This window comes from Fukomys damarensis, unplaced genomic scaffold (assembly GCF_012274545.1).
Source record: "Fukomys damarensis isolate Sample0158 unplaced genomic scaffold, DMR_v1.0_HiC HiC_scaffold_19, whole genome shotgun sequence".
Lineage (NCBI taxonomy): Eukaryota > Metazoa > Chordata > Mammalia > Rodentia > Bathyergidae > Fukomys > Fukomys damarensis.
This window is the reverse complement of record NW_022900931.1, coordinates 13,595,609-13,622,643: the sequence shown is the minus strand read 5'-3', so window position 1 is coordinate 13,622,643 and position 27,035 is coordinate 13,595,609. Positions and strand designations below refer to the sequence as shown.

General features: G+C 38.0%; 1 protein-coding gene across 1 annotated transcript in view; it reads right to left on the bottom strand.

The window, feature by feature from the left end:
- Nucleotides 1-27,035, bottom strand: part of Dera (deoxyribose-phosphate aldolase) — a 95,578-nt gene that overhangs the window by 36,380 nt on the left and 32,163 nt on the right. The window contains exon 6 of the mRNA XM_010616204.1: nt 10,257-10,385. Coding sequence (XP_010614506.1) covers nt 10,257-10,385 — 129 coding nt within the window. The remainder of the gene's footprint in view (nt 1-10,256; nt 10,386-27,035) is intronic.

Here is a 27,035-nt window from a genome sequence, read left to right as displayed (position 1 = left end):
TCTTAATGTGTGCATTTGCGGGGCTGAAATCCCTGAATAACAGATTGACCCGCCTTCAACTTTTCTTTTCTGCAAGCGCGTCTCTCCATCTTGCTTCCTAACATCTTGTTCTTGGATTGCTTATTGAAAAAAATAAATACGGCTTTCAGTTCGCTTTCTTGATTATATTCCCTTCAAACTGTTTATTCCTGCTTACCTCCTTTTTCTCAGATTTCTCTCACCATATTCCCTCTAAGGTAAATGAAAGATCCATTTCCTTTGACCAAAAAGCTAAAGCAAAACGCCCCCCATAGAACTCCCTTACCTCTAGAACCCCTTCTGAATTCTTACCAACCTTGACTATGTCACACCTCTGCTGTGCATTGCCAAAAATGACTTGGAAATATAATTTTCTTGTTAAAGAAGATCTTTCTGTCCAATTTTTTTTAAGTGTACTCTCTAAAATAACATGTTCTATGAGGCTGTGGCATACCTCAAAAGATACATCTTCACCTTCAAATTTCACTTTTCATCTTTTCACTTTCTCTTATTTCTTCTCTCTCTCTCTCTCTCTCTCTCTCTCTCGCATTTGAAAATATTCTCCTAAGCTCTACTAGATGCCACACATGATAGTAATCACAAAGGAATAAAGATAACAAAATGTAGTCCTTGGCTCAGGGACGCTGATTGTTCTGGGGGAAAAACAAATCTAACCAGGAAAGACAACCGATGATGATTCGCTATAACAAATGCTATCAGTACTTACCACTGTCCTAGAAGCACAAGAGTATGATAGAGTAATTAATTCTGTCTCTAGATGGTCAAGGGGAAGTTTGACACAGAATATGGAAATTTTATTTAAATCTTTAAAAATAGCTAAGGGAAGGGAGGAAGGCTATTAGAGAGGAAATGATATAACAAAGACAGAAGTATTTGGAATGTTTCCAAATATCAATAGTCACCATATAGAACAGCTACAAAAAAAGATCCTTTTAATTAGTTTTATTATGTACGCATACATACCACACAGGATTATTGTAAAGATTAATTGTAAATATGCTTAAAGTCTTTAAGACAGTCCCTGGCACATAGTAAATAGTCAAGATATTTTAGAGTTCATTACTGTTTTATAGATTATATAATCTATTTTTCATTTATATATACTACTTCCATTTTTTATCTGGCTTCTAGATTGGTTCTAGACAGCTATAGCTGTTAAATTTTCTACAGTTAAATGATATTTTATCTGGGTACATGTCTGAATAGCTCATGTGATTGCTATCACTTTCAGAGTACAAAAATTAGATGACAGATAAACATGGCTGAGCAGTGTACAATCACAAAAATACAATTAGGGCAGGGATTTAGCTCAGTGGTTCCTCTGCCTGCTTCACAAGCTCAAGGTCCTGAGTTCAATCCCTGGCACCAAAAATAAATAAATAAATAAATAGTAAAAATACAATTAAATGGATCATAGCTAATTGCAATTCTTAATCAAATTCTCCCCCCCCACCCCGCAACATCACATCTCAGATTCACTGAACAATCCTACCAATATAGGAACCTGGGATCAGTATAGAAAAAAATCCAGCTCAGTATCATATATCTCTTATAGCTAAGTCAAATGGTTTTAAAGTTATGTTCCCAGTAACGCTATATCACAGTCCAGACAAAAAGAAGTGGGGCAGATGGTATGCTGACCTTTTAATGACTTGCAAGATACTTAACTTACAGTTCATAATGCATTCATATACCTTACTTCATTTGAATTGATAATCAGATTAATGTATTTGCACAAAGTCACAAAATATGCCACACAGAAGAGGCTAGGTCTTCTTACTCATGTAAGGTGTTCCTTCCTCTAAAATATTACTAACTGTTGACAGTTAAGGTTAACTGTGTCCATTTGATTGCCATGAGAGCTGCCTAAAGAATTAGTAAAGCACACTTTTAGGTGTGTCTGGGTGGTTATGGAAGCATAACCTTGGGGTCTATATCTGGTCCCTGGCCCTTTCCTCTCTGTTCCCCAGTTTTGCTTTCTTGCGATCATGAATTGAGGCTTTGCTCTCCCATATCCCTCCCTCATGATGTTTCCACCTTCTAACTAGCTGGCCATGAACTGAAACTTCTGAAACTGTAAGTAAAAAAAAAAAAAAAAATTTCCTCCTTTAAGTCGTAGATGTCAGGTATTTGGACCAACAGGAAACCTGACAAATACACTAGACAAGACTAAATTAAAGTAGGCTACTAATCATTCAGTTGACTGTCTTAATACATTTGCTCTTCCTGTAACAGATTGCTCCAGAGTGAGTAGTCTATAAACAATAAAAATGTATTTGCCTTAAAGTTCTGGACACTGGAAGAGCAGGAAGCTCACATTGGCATCTGGCAAGGGTCTCCACACTGTATCATAACACAGCAGAAGGGCCAGCAAATGCAGTGTGGAGAGAGAGGGGGCAAAGGGGAGCCAAACTCAAGGCAATCCCCTACTTGTGATGACTGACTCACGCCTTCTGTAATGACAATGGCACAGACCTAAGCACCTCTAAGAGGACCACCTCTTAATACTGTCATACTGGGGATTAAATTCCAACACAAATGTTGGAGGGGACATTCAAACCACAGAATGGCCAAAAATGCAAACACCTGGTTAATTAAGTTTTTAACACCAGACTAACATAGTTAAGATATCTCTACTCACTGGAGAATAGCTGTTGGTGCAAAAAGCTAAATGGCTATTAAAATTACAAAATAAATCAATGTGAGTGTAAATGATAAACCCTTTTCTCCTGCTGAGAATTGAGAAAACAAAAACAATGAAGAACTCCAGATATAAATAAATATAAAACAAATAACTATAAATATCTATAAAACTGCAAGAAATAAATTTAAGAACTAAGAAATTGGTAGCTCAAGATAGAGACTCTGAGATAATTCAGATACACAAATTAGCAGACAAGGACTTTAAATCAGCTATTTATGTTCAAAGATGTGCAGAGAAACATGATTTGAATGAAATAATGGAGCCTCTCAGAAGAGAAACAAAAAAATTTTCAAATATCAAATGGAAATTTTGAAACCAAAAATGTGTAGTAGTATAAATTTCACTAATCATGGTTACAAGCAGACTTCAGAACAAAATAAAGGGCAAGGAAACTTAAGAAACATCCACATAAGTTAGCCAATTTGGAGGACAGACTAGGGGAAAAGAGTGAGTAGGACCTCTGTAGGTCTTCAGTAGGTTGTTAGTAGGAGAAAATTAAAACAATTCAAAGGGTGAATGAAGATGCAAATGAAACTACTATAAAGTTCTTATATTTGTGATGTAAGTATAAAGTGGAACGATATTAATTTTAAGTAGACTGTGATATCATCCTATGGAACAATATCAAGCATTCAAACACTTAAATATCTGGAAGTCCTAACAAGGAAAGACAAACAGAATGAAGCAGAAATATATTTGAAAAAAACAGTTTTGATAATGTCTTAAATTAGCAGAAGATATCAACATAGACATCCAAGAAGTTCAGCAAATTCCAAGCAGTTTAAATAAAAGAAAATTGGGCCAGGGATTGGCTCAGTGGTTCTGCCGCCTGCCTTGCAAATCCAAGGGCCCAAGTTCAATCCCCAGCACCAAAAAAAACAGAAAAAGAAAAAAGAAAAGAAAATTGTTTTTAGGCACAACATAATCAAATCAATGAAAAACAAAGATAAGGAGAAAATACTGACTGGCCACAGAGTAAGATCAGATACTGCATACAGGGAAACAAGAAGAAATTGCAAAAAGTGAAATGATATATTTAAAGGCTGAAATAAGAATATATAGAGGTAAAATGAAGACATTTTTGAATAAAAAAACAAAACAAAAACAACCCCCAGAGAACTAGTCACCAGCCAATTTACACTGCAAAAAATACTCACGGAAGCTACACAGGCTAAATTACACAAGATGGAAATTCAGACTTACAGAAAGAAACAAAGATGGAAACGATTTATATGTGGGAAAATAAGAAATAAATCTGAGCTTAGTTTTTCTTCTTTTCATTTCCTTAAGACAGTTATTACAATTGCATCACTGTAATATGGAGCTTATAATACATGTACGAGAAAATTAAAACAATTCAAAGGCCCAATGAAGATGCAAATGAAACTACTATAAGGTTCTTACATTTGTGATATAAGTATAAAGTGGAATGATATTAATTTGAAGTAGACTGTGATAAATTAAAGATGCAAATTGTAATTGCTCAAACAACCACTTAAAAATACAAAGAGATTGTAGATAAGAATGCAATCTAGGAAATAAAAAGAAATAAAATATTTGGTGAACTCAAAAGGCAACAAGAAAAAAAGGAACAAAAAAAATGATCAAAACAAAGAGGAAATCACAAGCAAGATGTCAGGCTTAAATGCTACCACACTAATAGTTACATGGAAAGTAAAATGGACAAAGATCTCTAAGTAAAAAGCAGAAATAATTTCAAGAAACTTTCCAAAGGGCTACCTCTAAGAGATACTCAATTTTTCTTCTTTATTTCCTAAAATAAATTTCTTTAACTGATACAAAAAAATACCTAAAAATTACACACATTAATGAAGTAACAAGAAATATTGTGTTATATGTATATATTGTAAAATGTTTAAATTTGGATAAACAAACCACTTTCTCCAATATTTATCATCTGTTAGGCTGGGCACATCTGTAATCCCAGCACTCTGAGAGACTGAGAAAGGAGGATCACAAGTTTGGGCCCAGGCAAGGCAACTCAGCCACTTGATGAGATTCTGTCTCAAAATAAAATATATTAAAAGGGGATAGGGTGGGGGTGTAGCTCAGTGTGATGAACTTGCATTTACTACACAATATCACCAAAATTTTTTAAATTTATCATTTCTAAAATCCTTGCTTGTAACTTTTTGTTTGTTTGTTTGTTTGGTACTGGGGATCGAACTCGGGTCTTTGCGCTTGCAAGGCAGGTGGCGGAACCATTGAGCTAAATGCCCGGCCCATAGCTTTTTGAAATGTACAGTACATTATCGGTAAAAGCAGCTTACTGTGCACACCAGAACTTCTCTTATCTAACTATAACGTAGAACCCACTGATCAACCTCTCCCCATACCTCCCTCCCTCAACTCTCCCCATCCTCTGGTAACCATGATTCTTCTCTCAAATTCTCTGAGATCAATCTTTTTAGGTCCCACGTACAAGTAAGACCATATGGTACTTTTCTTTCAGTGCCTGGCTTTTTCCACTTAATATCAACATTACCAGTTCCACCCATATTGTTAGACACACTTTAAATATACAGCCACCAATGGGTTAAAAATAAAAGACTTGGAAAAGAGGCATCACGCAAATAAGCAGCACAAGAAAGCTGGTGTGGCTGGATTAACATTAGACCAAGGGGATGTTCAGAAAAGGACTAGAACCAGCTACAATGAGGGACTTTCATGGTGAGTTTTCTGATTCAAGAGGTAAACACCACAACCCTGAAAGTGTATATACACCTGTAAGAGAGCTTCACCATACGTGAAGAAAACAACCAATGCTCTAAAGGGCTATAGATATGGAGAAAAATCTATACTTACATTTGGAGATTTTAATACTAAAACAAGAGCTGAAAAAGCTTAGCCTGACACTGACATTTGCATTAACGTCTACCAATACATATTTATTAAGTGAACTTAAAGCATATGCCTAAAGAAATCATGTTATAAAATAATGCAATCTCAAAAAAATCTAATAATCTGAAAATAACAGAACTTTAAATTATAAGTTAACACTAAAACATATATAAAAGCACTAAAGTTTGGAAATCAAACATCTCAATTTAAATAACAATTTAAAAAGCATTCTAAAATAAATACAAATAAAAACAAGCAAAAATTTAAAAAATTCTATTATGTATCTCAATAGGATAAACAATAGGCCAGGAACATGGCATTAGCTCACAAAGGAGATCAGAAAACACCTTAACTAACAAAGGAAAAGCAAGAAAGCAAATACTCTAGGAGGACATGAGGGATAAGGAAGAGGAGATCGTGGAAAAGGAGAATAAAGACAACAGGAAAGAAAAAAATAACATCGGGAATGAAGAATGAGATATAACTACAGATCCTACAGATATCAGACTAAGAAGAGAATATTACAAACAACTTTCTACCAATAATTTTAGCAACTCAGTATATTTGTACAGTGGACTATTTCTAAATAATATTAGAATATTAATCATTAGAATAATCATTAGAATATTAATACTCTTAATATTCCCTAGCTATTCTCTTTATCAAGGGGAAAATCAACAAGCATAAAGTAGTACCTACTGTGTGACAGTATGTTCAAAACTTGGTATGGCTGCCGTATGGTATATGGTGATAAAATCAGGTCAGTGTTTATAACCTGGGCAACAGGAGAGAAGAGCAGAATGGACTATAAAGGGGCACACTGAATATTTCTGGAGATGGAAATGTTCTCCTTCTTGATTGCAGCAGTGGTTACAGGTATACATAAACTGTAAAAACTCATGCTGCATTCATGACACCTGAATTTTGATGAATGCAAACTTGCCTTAATGAAGCTGATTTTTAAAATATATCAATGAAGAAAAAAAGCCCAGCTGGAAGCAAAATGTGAATTTAGCCAAAATAATAATTACTGTTATTACTATTATTATTGTTATTATTTTTGGTTTTTTAAGACAAGGTCTTGCTATGTAGCTCAGGCTGGCCTTGAACTCAAGGCCATGTAGTCTAGACTGGCCTCAAACTCCTGGCAATCTTCTTGCCTCAGCCTACCAAGTGGGATTACAGGAATATAACACCACACCTGGCTTTCGTCAATACTATTGGAGGGGTGTTATATAAATAAAAACAAAATTTTTTAAAATTTAAAATGTTCTTCAAATGGCTAAAAATAAAAACGAGCAAACTTTTTCACATTTTTTTTTCCTCGGTACCAGTGACCCAACTCAGGACCTTGCACTTGTGAGACAGGAGTGGTGCCACTGAGCTAATCTTTCACCCAAAATGAGCAAAACTTCTGAAAATTCTATTATAATCTCAATAGGAGACACTATAGGCCAGGAAATCGACTAGATGCTTTCATACAGTACAACTCATAAAGACTGTATTTTTTTTTAAGACTGTCTTTTATTCAGATACGATCAAGCACATATAGCCTTAGAAAACAACTGTTTTACAAATGAAAAAGCAATAAACTGGAACCAGAAAACCTGGGTTCAAATAAGGACTACACCTGATATATTAGCTTTGGGACCTTAGTAAGCCAGTTATTCTCAAGTTCTTCATCAATTCCAGGGCTGTTGTGCAGATCAAGGAATATTATTTAAAAGGGTCTAATAAAGCATGACACAAACTGCTACATTACTCACAGTACATGCTTGATAGTCACTGATGAAATGAAGCAGATATAAAACACAAACAGTGAAATAAATGGAAAGGAAGAGACAGAGAAAGAGCATGTTTCTGATCACATTTTCTCCCTACAGATAGAAGAGGTGGAGGGGAGAACAGAGGCTTCTAAAGCCTGAGGACCTAATGTCATGTTCCTATCATGAGCAGTGCAATAGGTAGGTAGGAGAGGACTGGCCGGCACCTCAGAATCAATGTACTCTGATGAATGCAAACTTGCTTCAGTGAAGCTGATTTTTAAAATATATCAATGGAAAAAAAAAAAACCCAAACCCACCTAGAAGCAATGTGAATTTAGTCAAAATAGTAATTATTGCTATTACTATTATTGTTATTATTTTTGGTTTTTTGAGACATGGTCTTGCTATGTAGCTCAGGCTGGCCTTGAACTCAAGATGCAGCCTGGGGCTTGGATTATAGCTGGGATAAACAGACACCTCAAGACTGGCTCAGATGCGACCCTGACCAGTAGTACCTGAGCCTCCTTCACACCCCAACCATGCAGCTGATGATCAGGCGTATATAGCCAGGCACAATGGTGCACACCTGTCATCCCAGCTACTTGGGAGGCTGAGGAAGGAGGATGGCAAGTTCATGGCCCAGTTTGCGTAACTCAGAAAGACCTTGTTCAAAATAAAAATTTAGGAGTATAGTTCATTGAACAGGCCCTAGGCTCAAGCCTCAGTACTGCCAAGAATAAAAAGCTAACCCTTGGCCATGACATTTCAGAATGACATGATACCACTTTGTGTTTGCAAACTCTGTACAGATACCATTTGATGTGAGTCTTCCCTAAGAATAGTGACGGTGGACAGAAGGCCCATACTCCTGGGGGAACAGGGAGGGCTGCTGCATCAGTTCGGCCTTCTGTGCAAAGTGGACAGAAAATTCCCATTTTGCTCCCTTCCTGTGCTGCCACAGTGTGTTACTTTTATTTGGGTATTACTCTTTAGTTGGTGTAATGGAGAAGCAAATGTTTGTCAAATGGAAACCACTGAGAAATGATTTTCCCTTAGTTGCATGGATTCATGTAACCAGTATTAAAGTGGACAAGGAATTTCAAAATAAGTAAAAAAATAAAAATTTTAAAATGACTGGGAATATAGCTCAGTGCCTAGCATGTGCAAGCCTCTAGGTTTAATCCCTAGCGTTGCAAGAAATAAATATATAAATAAATTAATTAATTTTAAAAATACAACACAGTGTGTGCTACAAGTAGCTTCTGGTATTTGCTTCCAAACCCTTACTTTGGTACCTACTCTAACAATCCCTTGTCCTGGCAAAGAGCTTGAAAGGGAAGCTGCATGAATTCAAGACCTCGAGCCACACAATAAATGTTTTACTGTAGACTTTTTATTTTTTACTTTGGACTTTTGAAATGTCAACATCATTGATGAAACACTGCTCAAAGTCTTCCACTCTTTCATATCCTTATGTTTTCAGAAATTTTGCTCTAAATGAAAAAAAATATTTTCCAGATCCAGCAGCATGATCAGGGCAACTGCACCATTGATGCCTTGTTGGGTGATTTTCAGCAAAGTTCCAGAAACAACTGAAAAACCATCCAGAGAGTGAGTACACAAGAGTATAAAATGGAAAGGAAGGCTGTGATGCATGACCTGGATTTAAGACCACAGAAGCCACATATCTTCATCCAAATATGGGGCCTCTAGGAGGGCATGTAAAACTTCAGCAGCAATCACGGTCCAGTGTGAGAAGTTATCTGACAGACGTTTTAACGAATGATACGGGCACATACAGAGGAGAAAATCAGCGAAGTGGTGGGGAAGGCAGTGGCCTGGGGGAGATACTTCTGAAAAGGTTGGCGCCTATGCTGAATCCAAAGATCCAGGAGTAATTTGGGCAAAAGGAATTCTAGGCAGTTCATACTACAGGGCACAGCACATGCTGTGGATCTGGGTGGCACCATCTTCAAGAAACAGCAGGTGAGTTATATGGCTGAAGTCTATAAGATGAAGGGAAAGTGAGATGGCAGGGGCGTGGGCAGCGTATTAGGAAATAAGAATTCAGGAATGTATATTTTACTTGTAAGAAAATGGAAGTAACTAAAAGATTGGAAGGAAGCAGTACTATAATCAAATTAGCATTTTTTAAAAAGATCATTTTGAACAGTGTGAAGAACAGACTAGAAGCGGGACAAAAATAGGGGCTAAGAAATGAGTTGAAGTAATCCATGCAGAGCTGGCTGGTGGTCTAAGGTAGCAGAACTCAGAACAGAACAGAGAGGTGCGTTGGACATAGCAAAGAGACAATCATAAGACTTGTCCACTGTTTAATTGAATGCAGAGAAAAGAAAGAATCAAGCATGATTCCTAGGTTTCAAGCTTGTAGATCTGAATGGATATATCTGTTGTTCATAGAGATAAAGAACAAATCAATCCTATATTTGAAAATATGAAAAACAATACCATACTGAATTTTAAAGAAATTAACACAAAAAGCAGGGGCTGGCTCAAATTGTATATATACCGAGGGGAAGAAAAGCCAAAGCTTAAATACATAGACAGAAAAGTCAGAGTTAAATTAATTCTTGTCTAACATATGTTGATGAAATCAAATAGCATAAAGGGCAATTCACTAACAAGAGAGCCATCTACTGCCTTCGAAGGATAGTGCAACAATGAAATGCCACCAAGACACTGGAACAAAGCCAAGAGTTTTCTGACCGCTTCATATTGAACACGTATTCATGAAATGCTTCACCGTTCCCTCCAAAAAATCCCAAGTGGTTAGCACTTTTAATAATAGTCAAATTTTTTACTTACTTCTTTCTCCTAAAAACATCAATCTAGTACAAAACGCTATTTGAACATGAACCACTTACCCGCCATCATTGCTATCATACTGGCTTTATAAACATTCGTAAGAGATCCGAGTTCTCCTGTGGCTAAGATGGTTTTGAGATGAGCCTCCCCACAGGCCTGGCGAAACTGCCGAATCTCATCATACAGGGCTGAGGAAGGAAATAATTGAGGCAGTTACAAAGCAGGCGAGTGATAACACAACTTGGCAGCCATTTGGAGCTGGTAGAACCCATTTCATACTTAGAAATCCTAAAACATTTGTCACTTTCTAAAAATCACCCTAATTTAATATCGCCTTCAGCATTCTGTTGCAGTTCACATCCTGTGACAAAAAATGCTTAGTTTGTCACCATGAAACCATTTGTAAGCCCTGGCCCATGGTCCAGAGTCGTGGGGCTCTTTAAGCATCACCATAATGACATGCAAATTATAAATAATTCCTACTTCTTCCATATAATGGTGCATTGGAGAAAAACCAACTTATCTACCATACGTTCAGTGGTATTACCACTTTGCAGACTAAAGGAAAAACAATTCTTCAGGTTCCTATTAATTCTTCCATTCATACGTAATATGTTCTCTCCTTAGAATGTAAGGCAGATGTTTCCTGAGGGCTCTGCTAATGACAATAAAAGCACCAACTACCACCATATTTGTCTATCTGTTTAAAGCCAGCTTGAGCCTGGTCAGGTAATACTGGCTACATGTGCACTAAGCTATCTGTGGAGGCAGTCAGTGATGCAGCCTTCACTCTGTCTATCCTGACCTCATACCACACCTGGCTTTCTGGAGCTCCATACAGGACCCAAAAAGTGGTTCGATGAAACACACACACAAATCAACAACAGGGTACAAAACAAAATAAAACTGAAGGGGGAAACAGTTCATATTCAAATTAGTAGAATTTAAGTGAATAATTATGAGTATTAAATTTTTGAAAAATTATTTGTCTTTTGTCAAAGACAACAAATTTTTGCTTTTATCCTTCACTCTCATTTCCCAAACTCAGGCTACTATCATACTATCCAGACCAATATGGGGCTGTTTCTGCCTTTTGTGCATGTGTGTGTCTCACAGGAAGTAGCTGGTTTTGGTTTTGGTTTTGGTTTTGCAGCACTAGTGATCAAACCCAGGGTCTAGCACATGCTACTAGCTATGTGCTCTCCTGGTGAGCTACTCCCCCAGTGGCACATGGACTAAACCAAGCAAAAGAGTAATATCCATGACAGGGTTAGGGTTAGCATTCTCAAAGCTAAGGTAAGAATTCCCTAATTTGTAGATTTACTAAAGTACACATAAATGGCTAAAAATTAGCCTCAAGTCAGCAAACTCAGTCAAAACCAAAAAGTTACAGCACCACAAATCAAACTGCCTTCCCAATCCTAGAAAAGCTGAACTTAACTGGAAGCTCGAAAGTGAAAACAATACAGTAAAAGCAAATATTCTATACAAGAAGCTTGGGAAGTGTGAGGTTTCTTACTGCCAGGAGATGGTGCCCACATGAGGTATCTCAAGAAAGGACTGTATATTTTTATGAATCCTTAGACATAGATAGTGTTGTGTACCAGAGAGCATGTGGGATGCCACAGCAACTACCTTACCCTGCCTGTTCCACAGCTGGTGGGAACATCGTCTGACCTACACATCTAATGTCCCTTCCTGTGTAAGAATGTTGCAAACAGTAACAGCCTATGCAGCTAATAAAACTTCCAGTCTTTTAACTCAGAAAGTGAGTCTGGGATGGAATGACATTTCTTGAGTTAATCTAAAAAGAGAAAATTGTTTTCTAAGAACAAGTAAAAGGAAATATCGTCTAAAAATTCAAGAATGCTAACCCAGCATCAACTTATAATATAATGACTTTCTTCCACCATAAAGTGCTGCTGGAAAAGGAAGCTTAGAGACAGACAAACATGCTTTGAAAACCTGGCCACACCACTTCTGTGGGACCTTAGGCAAGTTATTTCTCTCAGCCTCATTTCCACCCTTAAAGTAGCACAATATTTATCTTACAGGGTTATTACAAGGAATAAGTACTTTGCATATTGCCTAATATATTGTAAGTGCTAAAAAAAGTCTAATAAAGTTAGTATTAAGTGAAAATTAGTATTAAGTTCAGATTTCCAGTCAAATGAGTTTCCATTAAGTGATGAGTGATAAAAGTCATGTTTTATTTCATGTCCTGATCTAACTCCTCATACTGGGCAGAAATTCTGTTGTGCGGATTATACTTAAAATCTGAACCATCAGATAAAGTTAGAAAATATTTTATTACAGCATTTGTCAAAGTGAACTTTGGCCTATATAACACATTCTTAAAACATTGATCGCGACCATACTGATGAACAAAACCACCATCCTTTTGCTGAAGATTACTACATTTTGTTACCCAGTGAATTTCTTTAACTACAGTTAAATTTAACTAGGAAAACTAGATGTATTTTATCACACAGACATTTATCAGCCCTTGGAAGTTATGCTCTTTAATCCATGATCAAACTAGAATGAACCAAAAGTGGTCACTTAGAGTTTAACTCGATTTAACAAATATGCAACCAGTGCTCTCTCATTCTGTTAGCTGTCAATTTCTCAAATCATTTTCCTGACCTATCTCGCCACACAACAGGATCAAGACTTCCTGAGAAATATCTTGAATGCTGAAGGTTCAACATTTGGAAAGCTGAACCAAAGCTCCTTTCTCTAACTGTCCTGCCCAGAATGTATCAGAACAATAAATCCAAAAAGTATACAAAAACTGGTCTTGCATAAAGATGACCCAGGCTTCCTGAAGCGACTGCTTCCATGGGCACCTTTGAATCTTAGGGAGTGCTACAAAGATGAAAACATTCTCGGAGTTTGCTGTTGCAGCAACAATGATGGCAGCAGATCCCAGGGTCCAGTGGCCCTCGCCATCAGCACAGCACCTGTGATTACCGTACATAGCATTGCTACTGTGACCAAACTTCCTATGCCACACTTTGACCACATTTTCTGCTCCCAGGTTTTCCCTGCTCCTGACTGTTTTCCAGATCTGCTTCTCTGGATTCTTATTGCAAGAGCCACTCTAGATCCTCCTAATACATTCTTTTTCAGCTCAACTTAAGTCAGAATTGGTTTCATTCATTTTCAACTCTTCCCTCCAGTAAAACAAGTATGTCCTGAGGAAGAATGGTAATATGCACAATAGAGTGGGCTTACGCTCCAGCTCTGCTGCTAATTGGTTGTTTGACTTAAGCAAATTACTTAACTCTTAGCCTTTGCCCCAACTTCATCATCTGTACAAACCCCTCACGGAGTTATGCTGACCATTAAGCAAGTTAATACATACAAAGACGGACTCTGGCACATAATTTATGCTCTAGGAAGGTCCGCTATCTGCTTTCCTATTGCGGTTGACAGTGGTGATATTGCTGTTATTGCTGATGTCTTATCAAGTCCACAACACATGGTATTTATAAAAGCTAAGAACAAGCTGGGTATAGTGATGGATGCCTATAATTCCAGCTCTAAAGGAGGCTGAGGCAGGAGGATCATAAGTCAAGCCCTGCCTAGGCAACTTAGCAACTTGTGAAACTTTGTTTCAAAAGAAAAAAAGAAAAAGGATTGGGAATGTAGTACACAAAACATAACGTGTTTGAGCCATTAGCAGAGAAATTTACCATATACTACACATGTAAAACAAATTCTTTTTTCTTAACTCACAACCTACAGTCCTTTGGCTAGCAAACACCCTGAGGATAATCAGTTACTGGTACTTTCTGGTCATGTAAACATGTAGGAATCACTCCATTTCTCTAAGCCTAATTATTCAGGAGGCTCTGTTTACTCACATATCTCTGGGAAGATTAATTAAAATAATACATGCTACTAGGACAAAACCAGGCATTGCATGGGCATTTGTCCCTTCATACTCTAGTCTGTATTTTTTTCTTATATACTTCCAGAAATGTAAAATAATAGAAAAGCAAGAATAAAAGAAAGCAAGCACTGTCTTAAAACTTAGAAAAGCACAATTGGAATTTGCAAACCTTCCATATAAGAAAACAACAGACTCCTTCACTCCAACACAAGCCAAGAAAGCATAAAGAAGCATCATTAGTGTTATGCAATTTTGCACACCTTGACATCGGTGATAGACACCTTGGAAACATTGAGATGATATATGCAAATCAAAGTGCTACATTGCTGAAATATAACCCAGTCAAGCTCAAATTATGTCATTTACCGTACTCAACTGACGCTTGCCTTTCCATATAAATGAGCGAAACAATGGAAAAACTAATGGATAGATTTTTTACCCCTACATTAGGAAGAAAGGACAGCGGGAGGGTGTGGATTTACTATAATTGCTACTAGAACAGACATGTAGAGAAAATTACAAGTAATAAAGTCAAGATATCCCCTTTACAAAAAATTCTTCACAAGGAATAATTATTCATAAGAATCAGAAATCAGCAAATTTTCAAATCATCTTCTTTTAAACTGGATGCTTGTTTGGTTGGTTGGGTGGGTGGGTGGTTGTTGCAGTACTAGAAAATGAACTCACTGAGCTACATCCCCAGCCCTTTTCTTATATTTTATTGTGAAGTAAGGTCTCATTGCTAAATTCCCGAGTCTGGGCTTGAACTTGAGATCCTCCTGCCTCATACTCCCAGAGTGCTGGGACCACAGGTGTGCACCACCACACCCTGCTCTTGGCAGTTTTATACATAACATGTAAAGATGCCTGGTAAGGCAGTTGGCAGATACCATCATTCCAGGATGTAAAAAGAGAAATGTGTAAAGATGAATGATTTGCCCAAAGTCTTATCACCAGAGATCAGGAAAGAGATTAGAATTCATGTCTTCAAATGTGGAATAAAATTCAATTTCCTCACACTTTTCTGGCTCTGTCCCAGCGTGTTGGTCAAACTATATTCTCAAGAAATACAATGAAATACCTGAAGTAACAAAGTAATCAAAACCTAAAGGGATGCCAACACCCATCTAGTCCGAACTACTTACATTATGGTTGATTGTCATAATCCCAAAATCTAGTTCTCATCTTTCTAAGGAGAAAAGGTTAGATGGAATGAAAAGTTTCAAGGTCACTCAAAAACATAAAATAATTTTTTAAAAAATACTTAATTTTGTATGACTCAATATGCTAAAAACAATCTGCAAATTGCTTTGTTAACCTTCTATACAGAACTAGAACAAGGGCATTTTGTAGTAGAATTCAAACATTTAAATCAAGACTTCTCCTGCCCTGCTTCACTGATAATTAGCTTTGTTGCTTGGGAAAGTTGCTGAAACTCTCCAAAACTGATTTTCTTCTTCAAGGTTAGGTAGGAGAGCCTTACTTTTATAGCCTGAATACTTCTCAAGTTCTGGGAATTACTCAAATGATTATGAAGCAACCAATTAATAACACTCCCCTCAGATCTATCTTTAATGATAAGTACAGGTAAAACGAAGATGAACTTTGATTTACTCTAAAAGCTTAGAACTTTATCTGATGGTTCAGGTTTTAAGTATAATCTGCACAACAGAATTTCTGCCCAGTATGAGGAGTTAGATCTGGACATGAAATAAAACATGACTTTTATCACTCATCACTTAATGGAAATTCATTTGACTGGAAATCTGAACTTAATACTAATTTTCACTTAATACTAACTTTATTAGACTTTTTTAGCACTTACAATATATTAGGCAACATGTAAAATACTTATTCCTTGTAATAACCCTGTAAGATAAATATTGTGCTACTTTAAGGGTGGAAATGAGGCTGAGAGAAACAACTTGCCTAAGGTCCCACAGAAGTGGTATGGCCAGGTTTTCAAAGCATGTTTGTCTGTCTCTAAGCTTCCTTTTCCAGCAGCATTTTATGGTGGAAGAAAGTCATTATATTATAAGTTGATGCTGGGTTGGCATTCTTGAATTTTTAGACGATATTTCCTTTTACTTGTTCTTAGAGAACAATTTTCTCTTTTTAGATTAACTCAAGAAATGTCATTCCATCCCAGACTCACTTTCTGAGTTAAGAGACTGGAAGTTTTATTAGCTGCATAGGCTGTTACTGTTTGCAACATTCTTACACAGGAAGGGACATTAGATGTGTAGGTCAGACGATGTTCCCACCAGCTGTGGAACAGGCAGGATAAGGTAGTTGCTGTGGCATCCCACATGCTCTCTGGTACACAACACTATCTATGGCTAAGGATTCATAAAAATATACAGTCCTTTCTTGAGATACCTCATGTGGGCACCATCTCCTGGCAGTAAGAAACCTCACACTTCCCAAGCTTCTTGTATAGAATATTTGCTTTTACTGTATTGTTTTCACTTTCGAGCTTCCAGTTAAGTTCAGCTTTTCTAGGATTGGGAAGGCAGTTTGATTTGTGGTGCTGTAACTTTTTGGTTTTGACTGAGTTTGCTGACTTGAGGCTAATTTTTAGTCATTTATGTGTACTTTAGTAATGAATTAGAGAATTAGGTAATTCTCGAATAAAAATCTTTAGCTGTTACAACTGAGACCCAACAACCTCTTGTTACTGACTCAGAAGGCCAATTCCCATCTGTCTCGTGGCAGTTCTGAGCTGCAGAGGGGGAGAAAAGCAGGGTCCTCCAGTTACCTGCAGGTGTGAAGGTCCAAGCCAACATGGAACGGGCATGTCACCAGGGCTGGGGAGCTGCTGGCTCACATGCTGCCAGGTCAGGGGCTGGAGCAGGGTGAGGAGAGAATGGCAGTCCAGTCTGCCAGGGAAATGAGGGGCACCCTACTTACTGAGGCTGGATATTCCAGACGTGGGGAACACAGCCACAGGCTCTAAGGACCAGGGAAACAGCACACAGGCTCTACTGATTGCCATACAAAAGGCAAGTGATCAAATGGGTTAACACTGATCCAACAGATAAACAGACCAAGCATAATGGAAGATTTCTCACTGACAAGAAAGAAGGGCTGAAATACAGAAAGGGGGAAAGTGAGAATAATCCTGAGCTGTTGGTTTATAATGAAGGTTGTTAGTGTGAATTCACAGGTTCTAAGGCACAGAGACAAAGCGGATGGAGGAAGAGGCAAGGATATATCTGTGCACAGATGTGCATGCTGTATACATGTACATATTCATCCTGCCTTGCAAGCGCAAGGACCGGAGTTCAATCCCCGGTACCAAAAAAAAAAAAACAAACAAACAAAAAACATATTCATGTATCTCCTAGATCTTTGCCCTGAGAGAATTTAGACACAGCGCTATCCCAACAGGAATGAACATATGTGGCACCTAAATTTTGGCTTCTAAATATTTTTTTCAGTAAAATGAACCACAGTTCCTTAGAGAAATGCCTAATTCTGGGGTCAGGCAGAGAAAGTCCAAGTAAGCACAGAATGAATATCTTGCAAGAAAGCGAGGAAGTCCTCAAAGAACAAAAATAAAACATAAAAAAGATATAAAAGTCAGTCTGAAGCCACTCGCACTGCCCAAATCTGGGACAATATGAGTATCAAAATACATGATAGTAAAGGATTATAACCAGTTAAATAAAACAGGGATCTATGAGTTCTCACAAATAGGAAGGAATGACGGAAGATAGGGAGGAAGGAAGGAAGAAGTGAAGGAAGCAAAGAAGTAGAGAAGAAATGATGGGATTAGAAAATCATTTGGCAACGATCAGATTAATAACTGAAGAATTATCAGTGGGTAGTGGCCTGGCCGCACACTTCCCGGGTCAGCAATACTTAAATAGAGAATAAAAGCTAGATGAGTAAAGGATATTAAATAGTCTCAAAATATCTCCAATCATAATCTATATTAACAACTTATTAAAATGCAAAATACTTATTAATTTTACAATGGAGAAATTTGGCAGAAATCATCTTAGCTAAGTAAAAAAGTGCCATCATCAATATTTGGACAAATTAACACCTTGTGACTTTTGAAATAATGCATTAAGAACAGAGAGAAGCTTCTGTTACTCCTGTCAAAATGCATAATTTGAATGTACTCATGAAAAAAAACACTGATCAACAATGAGTTATATTTTACCCAATAAAGGGCCTATAATCACCAAAGACAGACAAAGACCGAAGCAGCCTGAGAGACATGTAACAACCGATCCCAGACCTCACAAAGAACACTCCTTGGACCGTGTGCAAATCCAAACAAGGTCCATAGATTTAACAGCAGTATCTGATGGTGACCTGTAGCTTGCTATGAGAGTGTCCTTGTGTTCGTAGGATTTTTTTTTTTCAGTGCTGGGGATCAAGCCCATGGCCTAACACATGCTAGGCAAGTACTCTTCCATTGAGCTATAGCCCTGGCCCTGTTTCTAGGAAACTCATACTGAAGTATTAAGGGAGATGGGTCAACAGGTCTACAACTTAACCTCAAACAGTCCACAAGTATGTGTGTGTGTGTGTGTGTGTGTGTGTATGCATATATGTACATACATATGTACAGGGGAAAAGGGAAAAGGGCAAATGATACAGAGTTTTCTAACTGGGAAAGATAAGAGAGGATCAACTGAGAGTCATGTGTACTGCTTTTGCAACTTTTCTGTACCTTTAAAATTCAAAAATAAAGGTTAACATATGTACTTTGTTGGAATGTGTGTAACATCTAAGTATTTTTCTTCTGGGAGAGCCTTGGAGACTATGAACCACTCTATTTTTTTAATATGGTTATATAGAAGGGTTGTAGTACTTTGTAACCTGCTTTCCCCCTCTAAATTTATAAATATAGGCCTATTGCACAATGTTTAATGACCATACGATTTCCCATCACATACACCTAAAAAATATATTCAAGCATTTTCCTATTATCACACAGTTATGGGTCCAGATTTTTTAGTATTATAAATAACGCTTAGTAAAGTATCCACAGTTAAGCCTCTGCATCCATCATGACCCTGCCCTCTGGTGTCTTTATTATTTTTTGTGCTCTTATGTCCCCATGTAATATATGTTCATTGTTAAAAATTAAAACGTTAAAGAATTGAAAATTAATGGGCCAGGGATTTAGCTCAGTGGTTCCGCTGCCTGCTCGCAAGAACAGGTCCTGAGTTCAATCCCTGGTATCCCCCTCAAAAAACCTGAAAATTCCCCATTTACAAAAGAGACAGAAAGAAAGAACAATTCTTGCCACGTTCCAGAAAAACAATAATTTGGAAGGCTATTATAAAAGATGATTGACAAATGAAAATGGAATTCAAATACCACACCTGCAAATTTGTCGGAATAATGCAAAACTTAACAAAACACATACACCAAAGGAGTAGCTGGCATAGTGATGTCACATTTAAAAACCTGATAATAAATGTTTTGACTTATAATGAGGGTTTCAAGAGCAGCAAACATGGGTATATCAGAAGCCTAAAACAGACAGTACATCGCCGCCACACCTGGCAGAGGAGTTGCCTCCTGTCTGTCCCCCACGTCCCTCCTACTGCCACATTAATGAGAAGTGAAGGTCATAACCTGATCTCTACTTCTTACTCCAGCTGGAAAACAAATGCAGCTGCCTCAGCGGACTGCTCGAAACAGGCATCAAAATCTCAGCCTCACTAGGAAGGCCCCATGGGCACCACGGTGCAGGTGCACGGGGGCAGGAGGGGCCACTTGGAACCCTGGTTTTTGTTTACAACTTTTCTTAATTTATATTTTTAACTCTTACATAAAAATACAAAAATTGTACATATTAAGCCAGGAACAATGAAGCACAGCTGTAATCACAGCTACTCAAGAGACTGAGGCAGAAAGACTGCGATTTCCAGATCAGGCCAAGCAATTTAGTGGGACCCTGTCTCAAAGTGAAAACGGGTAGCTGCGTGTGGTGGTGAACATCTGTAAAGAGAGAGAGAGGGGAGAGGGGAGAGAAGAGAGGGGAGAAGCGGGGGAGAGGGAGAAACAGAGGAGAGAAAAAAAGAGACAGAGAAGGAGGAAGAAGGAGAAAGAGGGAAAGAGGGAGAGAGGGAGAGAGGGAGAGAGGGAGAGAGGGAAGGAGAGCCACACACTGGGGATATACCTCAGTGGTAGGTACCCTTGGGTTAGATCCCCAGGACCATGAAACCAACTATGTGATGTTTCTATATGTTTAATGTTTGAATCAGGGTAAACTCATCTATCTCCTCAAACATTTTTCATTTCTGTAGGGTGAAAACATTCAAAGTCCTAGCTTTCTAGTCACCCTACTGGACAAGGACACACCAGAGCTTCTTATTCCTCTCTAATGTCAACTTAGGAGCTCTGGATGAACCTTTGTTCAGCATGCAGAATTCATGGATTTCTGGCTCTACCTCCTGCTACACTGCCAGCAGGAATTGTAGCATTTTTACTTTTTTCTTTTTAACTTATCTTGTTTGTGTCTAGGTTCCATCAAAAAGCAACCACCCATTGTCTGGAAAAACACAGCTGTAGATGTAAAAAGCCATGTTAGTAGAGCTTGTATGATTTAAATAAGAATCCAAGTGTTTAGAGATTATGTCTTCTATCTAAAAGTCATAAAGTAGATTTCCTTTTATGTTCTGTGCTATTCAAAAGCAGTTAAAAAATAATTGCTAACGAACCTATCTAAGCAATTATTTTTTGAGTACCAGAAAGATGTTCAACACTGCATAACAATGACCTGAAAATAACTCTTAAGATAATTATATGTACAGTAAAACACTTAATATAAAATTGTATGGCAACCTTTTACACTAAAAAAGTCACAAAATATTCAAGAACACAGTTTCATAGACCAAAGCAACTAATTAAACCCGTAAGACTAAAGCAGAGATGGAGTAAAACACCAGGTAGTGAAATAACCTATAAGAAATAAAACACACACATTTTTGTCAATAGTATTTGAAGTTTTAGGAGTCATAGCATAAAAATAAAAAGCATCCAAGAGCATACAACTGCTATAAGTATCTCTAAAACTTCTGTCATAACCCTTAAAACCGAGAAACCAGATTATAAATTATGTGGCTCCTCCCCTAAAGGTGGCTACAAACTTACAAATGGCCTTTCTGATGAGATATAATTAATAGCTCTATAAAAGAAAGAAAAATAATTTCTTTTCAGAGATTTTCTACTTTTTTTTTTTTGGCCTAAAAATAAACAAGTAAAAAGATTATTGACCAGATTCAAGACTTTTAGGAATCATTTCATACAGGAAAACAAAAGACATTATGCCTTTGGCCCCGAAATTTCATTCTCTCACCCTAAAACTCTTAATAGAGATGAAGTGTACATTCCACAAACCAAGTTTAGGAGACCAACTCAGGAGTTTGTTGTTGGTTGTTTTGTTTTTGTTTTGTTTTTTTCTGTACCAGAGATTGAACTTGGGTTCTTACACTTGCGAAGCAGGTGTCGGAACCACTGAGCTAAATCCCCGGCTCAGGAGTAAACACCCAAATGATATAAAAAGTACCAGAGGCTGTGGAAACAGAAGAGAGATAATACAACTTCCAATACGTTTGTGCTGGGAAAATGTCACCGGTCTTAGCCACCTTGAGGGCCTGGTGCGCCAGGATTCTGGTGTAGGATGGGTCTCACAAAGCCAGGAAGGCTAAGCAAAGGAACTAGATTCTTCAGCCAGGTCTGACCTGATAAGATTTCTACGTCACTGGTAAACGTCTGATCTACACACATTCAGCCAAGAGGTCACAAAGAACAGTGAGAAGAACACGTTCATACTGTGGAATATGGAATACAGTTTCCAAAATGTGCCCTGCAAGGCTTGTGAGGTGATGCGCCCCTTCGGCAGACTGCTTTCTCCAAGACCTGCTTAAGAACTGCAATTTAAACATCAACTTAGGGAAATACTGGGTTGGAGATACAGTGCCAGAGCACTTGCCTAGAAGGTAGGAAGCCCGGGGTTCAATTCCCAGCACCAAAAAAACAAAAGAAAAAAAGAAGTATTGTAGGATACACACTGACCATCGGAATAATATAATGAATGTGCCATATACCTAGTGTGCACAGGCCTGGAAACCTACTCATCTCTCACAGTGCCCCTCATTTCCTGTGGCTGTGTGTGAGATTCTAAGAGGAGGGGAGCTACAGCAAGTAGCTGGAAACCTCTGTACGGTAATTCTCAGAACCAACAGTGCACTCCACACCTTATCTAATTAAAACTACTGTCCCATGTGACAAATTAGATGTATGCATTTCTCTGTGCAGATGGAGAGGGACAAGAAAAGTTCTGTCAGTAAAGGATGAGGTGCCACAGTGAGCTAAAACCAACCTGACTGTGAAAAGCTACATACGGCAAAGGACCAGGTGCAAGGGGCCAGGATAATGCAAATAATAAGATCTATAAATCAAAAGGCGCACAGTCTGTATTGCTTGCTGTGGGGTGAATCACCTAGGGAATTTCAGAAGCCCCCCCAAAACGTTACCATACTCCAGGACAAGGCAAACATGGATAATCTGAATAATCAAGAAAATATCATTTTAGTTAACAGAGATCACTGACAAATTGAGGGAAATGTAAAAATTTTAATAGATTTCCTTCTAAAATGGTCAGAATCCGACATTAGCAGAATTCACTGATTTTGAATGTCTACTTCAGTGAAAATCATGAACGAAAAGCAACATGGTTTACTGGGAAAATGGGATTTGAGTTCGGAGACAGGCTAACCCACATGCTGGTGCTTCATTGTAGGATCCAATGGGCTTTCTGAAACAGAGAGGTCCCACTGGGACAAATACTTCAGGGACAACAGAAGAGGCAGAGCAATTTGCAACTGAGAAAGGAGTTATCAGAGACATGAAAGATAATCTCAGAAATGTGGCCATCAAGTCATGGCAAAACAGTGTGTCCAGAAAGAAGCAACAGTCCACTGTGTTGAACATTTATGAGTAAAGCTAAATAAACAACTGAAGGGCATTCCCAGGGCATCAAGAAATGACAAGTCATTATTGTCTTGCTGAGAATTTATCAAAACAAAGAAATATGATTCTTTTAGGAATTTGTGCCCTGAAGAGGAGAGAAGAAAGGGAGACAGCTGGAGAGAAAAGGAATATGGGCATGTGTTTGTTTGTCTGTTATCATGAAGAAAAGGTTAAGTATGTCATGGGGGTTACATCTCAATGATGGACAAGCTAATACACCTGTTTAGATGCTCCATGGGAATGAGCTAAAAGACAGAGGCGGAAGACATAGGAAGAAAATGATGTCCAACACATGGAGGAAGGGCCTCAGCAATGAAGGAGGAGGTAAAAGCCAGAGTAGAGGGACTGACCTGGGGGAAGGAGAGAAGGAAGAAGCAGAGGAAGGCAGATATGACACGGGGACTCTCAAGGAGCTCCTGTCTGACATCCTGTTGCTTCTGAGAAGTAGCAGGTGAGTCTTCTGAGAGAAAAGATGCTGCAAGGCAAGTGGAAGAGACAGGCATCTGAGGAAAGTATCAACATCAAAGGGTCACTAAGGAGAAGACAAAGAGAGGGATACAGGACCCCTCCACCCCCTCCCAGAGTGCATATCCCCACCACGGACCTGAGTGGACCATGAGAAACAGGACGCACTCTGGATGCCTAGGTCTAAAGTATGAGGTTCTTAGCACAGGGTGGTAGCACATGACTTTAATTCCAGCACCCTGGGAGACTGAGGCAGGAGGATTCCAAGTAGCAAGACTGAGCAAGACCATATCTCAAAATAAGAAATTTTACAAAGGTGTGGGGATGTAGCTCCATGAGTAGTCCCTGGGATCAATGCTCAGTACCAAAAAACAAAAAGAAAAAAAATTTAAATGGAGGGGCAATTCTTTTGTACTTATAAAGTATCCTGCAAAAATCAGACCAGAAGACACCAGATCTAAACTGGTAATGTCCTAACAGGTATTTTCATGGGCATATTTCAAAAAAAATAAATTTAGGCCTTTGTTTTATTAAATGTCTTATGTTAAAACAGGACACTGAAAAAATATAATATTCGATCAATTTGAGAATTGAAGATAAAATACTACAGTGGAAAATGTCCTGAATGATTGGAGATTTCTATTTACAAATAAGTTTCTAGCATTAAATGTTTATTTTAAATTTGTTTTTGGGCAAGAGGTTATTAGCACCATAAAAAAAGCTAATAGAAAAGTACAGTGTAAGACAAAGACATATTATTATATTTTGCATGAATGCCTGCTATTGGGAAATTACCAGTTTTTGAAAACAACCATTTACCTAGTTCGTTAAGGGATAGTCAATTGCATCAACTCCCATCTCCTACTGTATTTTATTTTCCAATTAGCAGTATTCAAGAGACAAGCACCAAAATTGTAATATGAACTGTACACCTATATATACTTGCATGATAAAAAGACATAAAAGACAGAGAGCTACACCTTCTCCCGGCCCAGCCGCCATGGCTCAAGTGCCAGGAAGGTAGCCACGCGGGTGCCCCTGAACCCCCATAACTCTCCTAACCACCCCCCAACACACACACACACTCTCAGACCTCCTGACTGTGCCAGTCTTTGGACCCACTCTGCAGAGGCAGAGGTGGTCATCAAGGGTATTTTTCTGAGTTCCCAACTTTGAACATCTGTAAAGACAGGGCGTGGGAAACCTGCAGTAGAATGTTGTGGAGTTCAACCATTCAGAAGGTTGGGGAACTCCATCTGGGCCTTGAAGCCCGAGGTCAGTCAGCTTCGTGGGGTTCAGCCATCAGCTAACTGAGACCAGGGGTCTTGCATCCTCGCTCTGTCTGAGCCATTAAATGGTAAATACACTATGTTGAAATTTTGTTCACTGCAGACATGTTCTGGACTGCTTCTTGATTTCAATTTAATTCAAATGATTTAAGGGTGATAGACTAGTGACTACCACAGGTGGTCAGTGTCCAATGATCTTAATGTGTTGCTGATTGTATCAGTTGGTGTAAAGTATTGCGGTTCATTTGATGAGCTGTTTTCTCTGATGTTATGAAGATGAGAATGTCTGTGGGTCTTTAGAGACACAGAAGCTAGGAGGCAACTATATCAGGAAGATATGGGTGATAATCCAGAGATTAAACCAAGGACAGTTCGACAACAAAAATAAAAATGAGAAAACACATGAGCAAGACACAAAGACAGACTTCCAGTTCACCAATGGCAAACAGTAGGGCAAATGAGGATGAAAAGGCCGATAGTGAACCACCTGGACACCCTGAACTCAAAGCACAGGAAGTAACAAAACAGATCAATCAGGCTCTAGAAAAATCCAAAACAGAAATAATTTTCCAGATAACCATAAAGATGGTGAGCAAAATGGAAGTCGCGATTCAAGACTCTAGAGCAGAAACTGACAAAAAAATAGATGAGCTCAGCACCATGATAGAAGCCATGAAGGCCCAGCATAAGAAAGAAATGGAAAAAATAAATACCCAACATAGGAAAGAAATGGAATCCATAAAACAGATTCAAACAGATATCCAGGAGATTAAAAACTCCATAGAAAGTGGAAGCAACAGAATAAAAGAATGCGAAGATAGAATCTCAGATATAGAAGATAAGATTGCAGTCAGTAACCATGAAAAGAGAGATCTCTTAAAAACAGTAAGGGATCATGAGAAATCGATCCAACAACTCCTAGATAATGCAAAGAAGAATAACATGAGACTATAGGAATACATGAAGTAGCAGGAGAAAATACAAATGACTTTAAAAAGCTGTTCACAGAATTAATGACAGAAAACTTCCCAAACAGAGGGGAAGAATTTGATATTCAGATAACTAAGGCATACAGGACCCCAACTAGCTACAATCAAAAAAAAAATCTACACCTAGACATATAATAATCAAGATCCCAGAAATCCAACAGAAGAACAAAATACTACAAGCAGTAAGAGAAAAGAAACAAATCACATACAAAGAAAAGCCCATCAGAATCAAAGCAGACTTTTCAACACAAACCCTTGGGGCAAGGAGAGCCTGGAATGAGACATTTCAAGTACTAAAAGAGAACAACCTCCAACCTAGACTGATGTATCCTGCAAAACTCTCTTTCAAACTGGATGGGAAATAAGGCACTTCCACGACAAAGAACACTTGAGAAACTACATGAATACCAAACCAGCACTACAAGCAATTCTAAACAAGTTCCTAGAAAAAGACAATGAAGGCAACAACACCATGAGGCCCAACAGAGCAAATCAAATAGGCAAGGCAAGAAATTAAAAGGAGAAGGTGAAAAAGTAAAAAGAGTCGACAAAAGGCCAAAAACATGTCAATAATAAGTCAGTACATATCAGTTATAAACAGCAATGTCAATGGCCTCAACAAACCAATCAAGAGAAATAGACTGGCAAAGTGGAATAAGAAGCAAAATCCAACAATATGTTGTATACAAGAAACACACCTAGTGCAAAAAAGAAGCCCATAGACTGAAAGTGAAAAGATAGAAAACAATTCTCCATGTGACAGGAGCCCAGAAAAAAACAGGGGTAGCAATCTTATTTGTAGACAAAGTAAATTTCAAACCAAAACTGATTCTAGTATTATTGATGTAGGACGGTACTGTATCATAGCTCTATGAATGTAAAATATCTTGTACCTGCTTTATGATACATAATAGGGACTGTACTTTATCAGAGCTACATTTAACGATATTACTCTAGAAGGTTCTCCTTCCAGATGATGATTAAGATACTAATAAAAAAAAATGGTGCCAGGTACCACAACAGCAACAGAACTTTGCTGTTTTCTGGATATTATTATTTTCTTTGTTTTTGTTTTGTTTTGTTTTAATGGAATGTGCTGAATGTCTATAATTTTGTTCAGATGACTGCAGAACCTGGAAAAGCTGTTGCTGCTATCGATGCATAACATACTGCTATTATTAGTCTTTTTATATA